Consider the following 10,839-nt stretch of genomic DNA (forward strand, 5'->3'; position numbering starts at 1 on the left):
AAAAAATTTTTTATTTTGCAATAAATGGTTCTTTTCACTTCTTTAAAGTGAAGGCTTTCTATGTTATAAGTCTTTTTTATAACATAGAAAGCAAAGTTTTTTTGTTATGATAGGTGGCAATGATATTTCATTCAAAGTAATGTATGAATTACTTTCTGTGAAAGTGTTAGCGATGCATGGAGCTTATGTTATCTAATTGGTTGAAGCTATTAAAAGGATGGCAAGGTGAGAAGGAAGAGGTGAAAGATTCCTGCTGGAAATGTTATGTTGAGTCACTTAATTTCATGGAATGTTGGGCGTCACAAAACTAAATTGTGACTGGTGATTATTGCTGAAGTGCCTTAGTACTAATTAAAGAAATTTATATCATGAAAATGAATTGTTAATCCCCAGTAATGTCTTGACATCCAGTTCTTGGTGGCATATTTCAATCTAAAATGTGAGCCAAAAGAACAAATGTTGTTAGAAATGTGGTGGTGAAAAAGCTATAGCTGATGTACTGCAGAAGAGCATATTAAAAAAGTTGCCTTTTTGAAATACTTGCAGTGGATTGAATGTTATGTTTGAAGGCTAATGTTCAAAATAGTTTTGATTTCAAGTAGTTGTAGGTTTATTTTTTTTAAAAATATTCTGTGTGAAATTGTGGATTCACTTATTTCAGTAGATCATGGGTAGTTTTCATGCCTGGATGATCAAATGGAAAGATGGTCTATTCAATAATAAAATCTTTAATTTTATTGTTAGTTGTGTAGCCCAAGTTTAATTCCCCCCCCCCCATGTTCTGTCTTGTGTTTTTGTAAAAAATTGATGTATTATTATTCTCTCTTGGGCATAAGTGTGTTCTGTTCTGATTTAAAAATATATATAGTGTGGTGTGTATTGTGTTTTTTTTTTAAAATCTGTTCTTGGAGATTGGATAGCTGATCTTTGACATTTGTTACTTGATGTCCAGGTTTGAGTAATAAAGTGGTTTTATTTTTCATGCCAAGTAGGTCAGGAGATTAGTTGGTTATTCTGACAATTGTTAAAGATATTTCTTGACTAAAATGCCTAAGAGTATGAAGGAGTTTTTACTTGTGCATGAGTAATACACACATCATTTCTACTACCAAGGTAGTTTTAATGCATCATTTGATTTTATTTCATATTATGAATATCTTGACAAGTTGGCATGGTATGGCACTAAAATAAGTAATGCTTCACCTGTGGAAAAGATTTATTCTTGGTGGATACCACCACTCAGATGGCACAGTTCGAAGGCTTTTTGGTGAGTGGGTAGGTATTTGGTTGTTGCCATAGTGACAACCCAGTTAAGAACTACAACCTCTACAATATGAGAGATGTGTGCATGGTTTTATCTGAAAGATATTTTTGGGTAATGCACACAATTTTACTACCAAGGTAGTTATACCTTCACAATGTGTTGCCACCCACTGAAGAGCCAAAAAGCCTTGAAACAGTGCCATCTGGGTGGTGTTGGTATTTGCTGAGAATAATCTTTCTCCATAGGTGAAGCATTACTTATTTGAGATAGTGCAATACCATGGCAACTGGTTGTGAAGGAGTTTACACAATGAGATTTAATTAAAATGATGCATTTAAAACTACCTTGGTAGTAGAAATGATGTGTGCATTATACCTGCATAAGTAAATTCTTTCAATAAAATTTGAGTGCTGGGTGCAGTCACATGGGCTTGAACTGTACACTGAAGTGTATTATAGTACTTTACACAATTGTGCAGATTGGGCCTCTGACTTAAGCTGGTAATATTAAAGAATAAAATATTGGGTAAATTTTACTTCTGTTTTAACATCCTGAGTTAATCTTAAATATATTATACCAACATTTTCCCTTTTAGCAGACTTTCTTCAATCATAATTCTAACTGCATAATAAATTTAAAATGTGCATAAGTCTTGTAGAATTGAGCTGCATATTTAAAAAATATATAAATAAATAAAATCTTGAGTTAGGAGAATCATTGTAATCTGTGATTAAGTTAATTTAGGTGTCAGTTCCATATAATGAAATGTTAATGTTTCTTTTTGTGCTAAACAGAATGAAATTCCTCAGGGTAGAATTGTTCGTAGTACTGACATTGGTTCAATTGTTGCTGGTCATTTTGTACAAGGGTTACTAAAGTCAGGTGACTTATTTGATGAAGAAGTGCTAATCTCTATTAATGGGAATTCAGGAATTCGTGTCAATAAATATCATATTCCAGAAAAGGTATGTTTAATATAATGAACTATTCATGGTTTGATTTTGGATTTTTTTTTTTTTTTTTTTTTTTTTGTAGCATATGAAAAATCCTTCTTGGGAGATTTTTATTTGTGAATATTTTGTTCCCATAAATGGAACATGGGTGGTTGTGTGGTGTCTGAGAAATGCATTTAATTTTTTTTTTTTTTTTTTGTTGAAATAACAGTTGTAAGCTATAATTGATGTAAGAATGCCTATTTGTATACTCCTTGTAATTAAGAAAATGGTTTAGATTGTGTGGCATTGGCATGTGCAAGGTCTAATCTTTCACCTTTTGGTAAACTGAAACCAATTGAAAATATTGTATCATTAGTTGGAATATTTTTAGTCAAAGGTATATGAGTTTAACTTATTTAGGGATTCTTTTATTTTTTCTTTGTCAGGCACTGCATTCCTCCATGTTTTGTTTTTGTGAGTATTTCTGTTACTAAGCCATTTAATTTATCCAATTTGCATTTTTTTTTTTTTTTTTTTTTTATGTTATACTGGAAGTAGTAATTGATCATGGATTATTATTAAAATGGAGCTGGTTATGTCTTTATTTAAAGTAAAATGTAAAAAGCTACTTTTAATAAATTAAAAGTAGCTTACCTTAAATTGTGAGAAAATGGAAGCAAATCTTTCTGAATATTCATGTACTTCAGTGTTTGTAGTAAAGAATAGTTAAAATAGGTATATTTTAACCTGGCCCTTATGAGGTAAAAGGACTGAGTGAAGGAATTCAAAGATGCCCCATGCCCCACTTTTGAATTGTCTTTTTGGAAAAATTTTTTCTTGTAAAAGCTATTTGAAAGGGCTGTTAACAAATCTTTCTTGGAGATGAGAAAAGGAATATCCATAAATTCAGAAATATGAACAATTTTAAATTGTTGCCAGTTCTCAATGTCTGGAATAATGTCTCTGGGACCACTAATATTTCAGTTGCAGAAGAGAAAGAGTAGTCAAATTGGTGCTGGCCCTTGCCTGGCATGCCAAATGTTACAAATCATGAAAATTTAGTAAAGAGGGTGGCAAAAATCTTTCTGCCTGAGGTGTGAAAATACCTTGGTTGAGCAGTCAAATAATTGTTAGATAACTTTGAATTGCTTTTCCCCCCCTATGCTAAAATTATTTATTTTATAATGTTAAAGTACTTATGTTGGCTTACCTACAAACTGGTTTTGATACCAAATTTTTCAGTTCTAGGTGATTTTGAGCTGATATTTACTTTTTTTTTTTCCTTGGAAATTCCTAATTTATGTAGTAACTAAATTTTGGAATGTTTGCAAATGTTCAAAGTTGATTTGAGCAGGTACCAATCTGATGGGTTCTCTTAATGCATTTGGTACTTGTAGATGGAATGTTTTTATTCTAATTTGTAGACAAAGTGAGATTGAGTTGTCTACAGGGTGATTCACTACCAGTGCGACAAACTTGCAGGAGGTGTAGGGGGCACAAAGACAAATTGGAATCACATAGCATTGCAGGGTCCGAAATGCCTTCATGCGGTAGAGGACGTTGAACGGGAGGTCGCGTGAACAGTGATCCCACTGGAAGTCAGCATTTGCAAACTGGTTCCCGAGGCAGTAGGATGGACGAGTATTCAAACGTTGAACTGGCCAACATGCACCTTGCGTATGGAGCTGCGGACTGTAACGGGCGTGCCGCTCTGCGCTTGTACCAGGAACGGTTCCCGCACAGGCGTGCTCCTCATCATACGATTTTCGCGCGTGTGCACAGAAGGTTACGCGAGACTGGTTGTTTCACGAGAGGTACCATGAATCGAGAGCGAACGACAAGGACGCTAGACAATGAGGAGAATGTCCTACGTATTGCAGAAGGCAATCAGAGTAAGAGTACTTGAGTGATAGGCCAACGATTGGGTATTTCCCAATCCACTGTATGGAGGATACTGTCAACAAACCAAATGAGTTCATACCATCTGCAATGCGTCCAATCATTGGAGCCTGCGGATTATCCACTCCGGAGGACTTTTGCTACTTGGTTTCTTCAACCGAAATGGTTTGGAAATGCTGACTTCCATCGGGATCGCTGTTCACGCGACCTCCCGTTCAACGTCGTTTACCGCATGACAAAGGCATTTCGGACCCTGCAATGCTATGTGATTCAGATTCGTCTTTGTGCCTCCTGCAAGTTTGTCGCACTGGTAGTGAACCCCCTTGTATATCTAAACGGGGGGCAAAAAATGTGAAGTACTATTGAAGGCAAGTTGTATCATGTGAAAAGGCTAGTACTGTATCAGTTAATAGTGTGTGATAATACCCAAGATGAACTTTGGTTATTATGTTGATGACTTCCATGTTAAATATTAGTAAAAATATCAATGTGCTATTTTTGATTTAAATATTCAAAAAACCTTTTTTTTTTTTTGAATTGTCATTATATGCAAAGAAGTCTGGAATGCACAAAGCAAGTCTTGGTGAATCTATAAGAAGCCATTGTGCATGGTGTTGCGAGTGTTTAACTTTTGTAGTAGAATGTCTAGTACAATAAATTATTAATGTAATTTTTCTGAATTCTAGTATTATTTAGAGTAAGTGGCATAACAGTAAATTTTATGAGAGGCAATGTGTGATGGAAGCCAATGGCATATTTTTGAATTTACTGTATTCTGTGGTGTGAACTGTGTAGGCAGGTTTCTGTTGGAAGGTTTTTAAAGTCAGTGTGGTTATTGGTCACATCGTAAGCTTTGCGCCTCAATTTTTGATTACAAATTTTAGTAAGAGTTAAAAAAAAAAAAAACAAAAAAAAGCATGATAATTTAGGGTAGCTACAATTAAGTAATTGTAGGGCTTGTTGGCATTTACTCAAGTTAACTATGGTTTTTGTGGAATATTTTTTTCATAAGAGTCTAATTTAATAAAGTTGCTGTTTTTGGTTAATTGCACGAGGACAACTTTGTATAACATTATTTTTTAGAATGTTTTAAGTTTTATACGAGGGCATTCGATAAATTACCTATCTAAGGTACTTTCCATAGTTATATAAGAACAAGTCATTCAAATATCTTATCTTGAATCATACTAATTGTTTCTACTGTGTTTTTAGGTGTCCTGCTATAGCAGAAAGAAGGAAGACACCTGTATGAAATTGATTTGCTGAAATTGGCATATATTGTTCAGAAACTGAATTTCTGTCCAAGGAAGGAAATGGTTGAAAGAGTATTTGTGGAAGGATGGTGGCTGTGTGCATCTGTAGAGTATTAGGTGAAGTTCTGGTCAAAACAATTTAAGTTGGGTAATCCATTGAAGACTAGTCAGGTCCAGGAAGGCCTGTGACAGTAACCACTCCAGAAATGTAAGAAGTTGTGGAAACCTTTGTGCTGAATGACATATTTAAAGGTGTCCTATATCTGAGGGAATAGTAACTATTTTCCATGAATGTTTGGTCACTCTGCACTAAGATCAGTCCTCAGATTTCTGACCACTGTCTGTGCCAAATCAATTTAGTGTACAGTGAGAGCATTTGCAGCTCTATGGAAGGCATCTTGAAACTGACTTGCAGAATTGTTTACAGGTGGCAAAAGTTGGGCTGATCACTGGGATTCTGAGATAAAGCAAGGATTAATGCATGGAAGTGCAAGGGTTTGCTCCCACCCAACCAAAAAATTTTGGACACCAACCTTAGTTGGCAAGATTATGGGCACTTTTTATGAGATGCTAAGGGAATTTTGTACATTTGCTATTTGGAAGAAAAGTAGATTGTCACTAGAAGTCTTATGCATCCCTACTGTTAAATCTAAGGGATTTCATAAAGGAAAAGTATGCTATGGAAGACTTTTCTGAGTTGTGCTGCTTTTTCAGGACATTGCACTAGTCATGCTGCTGCTCCAGTGAGAGAATGACTTTTTACAGAGCTTGGTTATCCACCTTGCCATTCAGATAGTCTGCCTGACTTGTAAAACTCTTTCCTGTTTTGACACATCAAGAAAAATTTGGATGTTGCTTTACTGTTTCTTCATTCTTTGATAGGCAGGAGAATTTTATTTGTCTGGTATTTTGTCATTGCCAACAAAATGTAACATGTGCATGGTATGGTAAGGGAATTTTGTACATTGTCAATGGGAGTCATATACATCCCTACTCTTAAACTTAAGAGTTTTCAGAGGCCAAATTTTTTTTTTTTTTTTTTTTTTTTATTTACATTGAAAAATAAAATATTTTTGGCCTCAATTTCATAGGTAGGTAGTTAATGTATTGAATGGCCATTGTATTTGCAACTTGAGTGCTGTTGTGTCTGAGAAAATGATTGTGTGGTATGTTGCTTATAGGCATCAGTTAAAGACTTCTTTATTTTCAGGTTACTACAGCAAACTGTGTACGTGTTACATCTGCCAATAACTATGCTACAAATGGGGTGGTTCATCTTCTAGACCAGGTGCTTCCCTTTCCAACTGCAACAGTTGCTGATATGATTGCTAGAAATCAGGAGTTTTCTATTTTGAAAGGAAGTATGTGTCAATTGTTTGCAGATGCTTGTAAATTTTTTTTATTGTTATTGAAAAGATTAATAGTAATTGAGGCATGTGATGCAAGCATATGAGCTTATGTAGCATCAGCCAAAAAAAAAAAAAATTAATTGGAAATGATCCAAGAAAGTAATTTTTGATATTGTATAAGCTGGGGGGGGGGGAACTATACAGCTCATCCATTCCCAGAACTTGTAGTTATTTCTTGAATTTATTTAAAGTATCCACTTTTTAGCAAGTTGGTTTCTATAATTATTCACCTACTGGCTAAAGGCAAACTTCTGCATGTCCTACAACCATTAACCCTTGGTTTAAATTTATGTTCTGTATACTATTTGCCGTATAGTATAAGGAAGCCACAGACTTTTGCTGTGCTGGCAAAAAAAAATAATAAAATACAAATTACACTGAGTGGTACTGAAATCATGGTATAGCTATCTCATAATGTGTAGGTGCAACTTTTGCTTGGATAAGGGGAGTGACAAGGTAAGGTGAGGCATTGTCCATTACATCATGAAAGTGTTCAGCAGATATGTCCATTCATTCTTACTACACTGCTATTCATAATTCTGTTGCAATCGTAGGTGGAGGATCTAAAGCTCGAATGGGCCTTTCCACACCCCAGGGTTCTTGTCTGGTGAATGGGAAGCCATTTCACGGTGATAAAAATCTGTGGAACTCTTTCAACTGTGTTCTTGTCACAATGGCTCTGTGTGCCACTATGATGGGATGCAGCTGGATATGGCCTGTTTAGGGATGTCTTGATGTACCTGTTGAATGCTGTAGAGCAGCGGTTTCCAACCTAGATTTTCTGAAATCTTATATTATAGAATACTTCTAGTACAGGAACTCTGACTTAAGTAATACTTGACTTATGCAAATTCAACTAAGTTAAAAAAATGTATTTTGCATCCTGTAGGAATAAATGGAGGTATCGTGAAAACATCCTAATGTGAACCCAATAAGGTGGTGTTTTTTTTTTTTTTTGTAATTCGTTTCAAGTCCTTGGAAGCTGAATTTTGTTATTTTACTAAGCTATTTATCTCTCAAAGGTCATATTTATAATGTAACTTGCACTACACTTTCATTGTTATCATATGTTCCCATTATAAGAATCAATTTTGACTGACTTTGTGATATTTTTCTGGAGGTCATGAATGAAAAACAACAAAAACAATTTGCACTTTCTGGTTTATTGGGCTTTTCTGTTAGTGCATCTGCAATAATCCTGATAACTGGAATTCTGTGGGTTTTATGCTATTATGGTGATGTGTTCCCCTTCACTGAAATTTTCAATCATATAAAAAAACAAATTTTTGGAAACTTCTCTTGATTCCTATTTATGTATTACAATGATGAAGAGAAAGGAGCAATGGAAAGTGCAAGTGCCAGCAATGCTAGGAAATGAATCAAAATTGATTTTGAAATGAAAATGATTATGAAGCAGGACAAAGTTTGCCATCTATTGCAAGGGAATTAGCTCTTGCTGCTTGAACAGTGAATACTATTTTAAAGGACAGTGTGCATTTAAAAGAACATGTTAAAAGATCAATGCATTTAAGAACAACAGATTAAAAAAACAGCATTCAGGTGCTATATTGAAGATGGAAAAGTTGTTAATAATAATATGGATGGAAAATCGGATTCAGAAGCTAGTGCCCCTGAGTCCAATGGCCATTGAAGCAAAAGCAAGAAGTACTTATAAAGATATTAAGGATAAGTATGGTGAACCCCAAGCAAAGTTTGTGGCAAGCAATGGGTGGTTTAATAGGTTCAAGCATTGTGCTAGTTTCCTAGACATTAAAGTATGCGGTGAAGTTGACAGTGCAGATTCTGCAGCTGCAGAGAAATTGTGATGTGTTAGGAAAAATTATTGATGAAGGTGGTTAGGTTATTTAACATATCTAATTTTTAACACTGAAGAGTGCTCTGTATTTGAAAAAATGCTGGATGGAACATACATTGCCAGATTTCAAGGCTTCAAAAGATAGGACCACGCTCTTGCTTGGGGCTAATGCAGCGGGAGATTATAGATTAATACCACTCTGGAAATCCTTGTGCATTTAAGGGCATCAATGAGCCATCCTACCTGTGCATTTCCAATGGAGCCAGAGAGCATGGATAACAATATCTCTCTTTGAGGATTGGTTTTAATGCTGCTTCATTCCTGAGGTTGAAAAATATTGTAAAGACAGCAATGTTCATTTCAAGAATTTTTTGTTTTTATTAGATAATGTCCCTGGACATCCTATGCATGTAGATGATTTCAACTTGAACAAGAGTCATATTTCTCTTGCCAAAGAAGACTTCACTCATTGAACCTATGGATCAGGGTGTTATTTTGAATTTAAAAGCATTATTTATATAGAATTTTATGTTAAGAAACTTTTTTGGAAATCTTACAATATTTACCACACCTTAAACATTTAATAAGGCCTGGATGGAAATTACTAAAAATTGTTTAAATGGTGCATGGAAGAAAATGTGTCCATGGCACATAAAAGGCTTCAGAAGATTTAAAAAGAAGAATCATATGCAGAGGTTACAGATAAGATTGTAAAGGTTGCAGAGCTACTTCAGTGGAGGTTAATGCCAAATACGTGGAGTTAGAGCAAGAAAAAAAGGAATTATCTAACAAAGAACTTATTGACTTGCAGGCAGTGATAGCGAAAGAAGAAAATGCTGATGAAGCTCAAGATGAATGAAATGAGGAGCAGAGATGCTTCATCATTGGAGAAATGGCAATTTTGCAAAATTGCATGGGCAATGGTGAGGTTTGAGATGTATCCTGACAGTGAAAGATTCTTAAAAGTTAAAGGGGTGAATGATATGTTGCTACAAAGAAATGTGATGAAAAGAAAAAGGCCACCATCCAGTCATTCATTAATGTTTTCGTAAGGTTGAGCAGCTGACTCCTAAATCTCCACAGCCCTCAACCACTGCAATGGTGTACTTATCAGCTGAAGATGTTAATTCTGGCAAGGATGCTGGAGAGGTAAAACTTATGATGTTATTACTATCTCCTCTGTTTTGCTATTTGGAATGTTTGTTTTTTTTTTTTTTAAATTGCAAGCTTTTCTAATTTTTCTGGTGCAAGGAAAAAAAATAGAATAAATAATTCTATTAAATGTTTGTTGAACATTTTTTCTTTTTTGATTCAATCAATTCAGTGAGCACAGCTGTGAATGCTGCACAAGCATGGGAAAATTGTAACTTGTGTAGAGTTCTGTGAAATACTATTACATAAGTTGGAGTTCCTGTACTAAGTTTTTTTTTTTTTTTTATAAGCAGAATTGTATAATAATAAAAAAACTAAGATATTAAGAATATCTTTATTGTACAATAAAGATATAATATGTGTGTGCCATGGCCAGGGGCTTGACTATTTATTTATTTATTTATTAAATCGGTTTATTTCCCAAGAAACCTTGGGTCACCCCGGGATGGCTCTGTGCCAGAAGGGCATGAATATTGACAGACTAGGTGCGAGGAACGCAATGTACCATAAACAAGAGTACATGCGTGCTCGACCCGAAACTTTTACAGGATTAAATATACAGTTAATATACAAAATATAAAAAAAAAACCAGTCTGTCATGTCCAGGAGCAGGTGAGTATTATAAGTTCATTATCTGGTAGCAGTTCTTGAGGATTTCCTTCCTGTAGGGCTTGTCTTCACAGAACCTATCAGGGTGGATCCTAAATTTATTGAAGATCCAAAGACAATTAGCTGGAAACATGTTCCTCAGGGAATCAGTTTGACAGCGTAGACGTAGAGGGAGGCAGGAGTCGGGGTGCTCCCCTCTTGCTCTCCTCGGGCCAGAGATTAATGAGGATACCGATGGAGCATCAATTCGCCTGGTTATAAGTCGTGCAAGCGTGAAGGCATTTTTTGTCATGATTATGTCTCCAGGGAGTGGTGCCCAGATTTGCTTGTAGGATAGATCTGGAGATAGTTAGGGGGTGGCCTACCACCCTGTTCATCCATCTAAGCAACCAGTACTCTAAACTGAGATACTTCTGAAGGTATGAGGCAGGGGCAGATGACCAAATTTCTGAAGCATAGAGAGGAATCGGTGTAATACACCTCAAGATGTGCCGAACAAGCA

At 35.4% G+C, this 10,839-nt stretch overlaps 1 protein-coding gene across 2 annotated transcripts in view; it reads left to right on the forward strand.

Annotated features, from left to right (window-relative positions):
* Positions 1-10,839, forward strand: part of LOC150087439 (transforming growth factor-beta-induced protein ig-h3-like) — a 76,299-nt gene that overhangs the window by 34,809 nt on the left and 30,651 nt on the right. For both annotated transcript variants that reach the window (XM_090371190.1, XM_090371191.1), the window contains exons 6-7: positions 2,059-2,229; positions 6,562-6,712. In XM_090371190.1, coding sequence (XP_090227316.1) covers positions 2,059-2,229; positions 6,562-6,712 — 322 coding nt within the window. The remainder of the gene's footprint in view (positions 1-2,058; positions 2,230-6,561; positions 6,713-10,839) is intronic.

This window comes from Mastigoproctus giganteus, chromosome 4, assembly GCF_048544385.1.
Source record: "Mastigoproctus giganteus isolate SK-2022 chromosome 4, ASM4854438v1, whole genome shotgun sequence".
Classification (NCBI taxonomy): Eukaryota; Metazoa; Arthropoda; class Arachnida; order Uropygi; family Thelyphonidae; genus Mastigoproctus; species Mastigoproctus giganteus.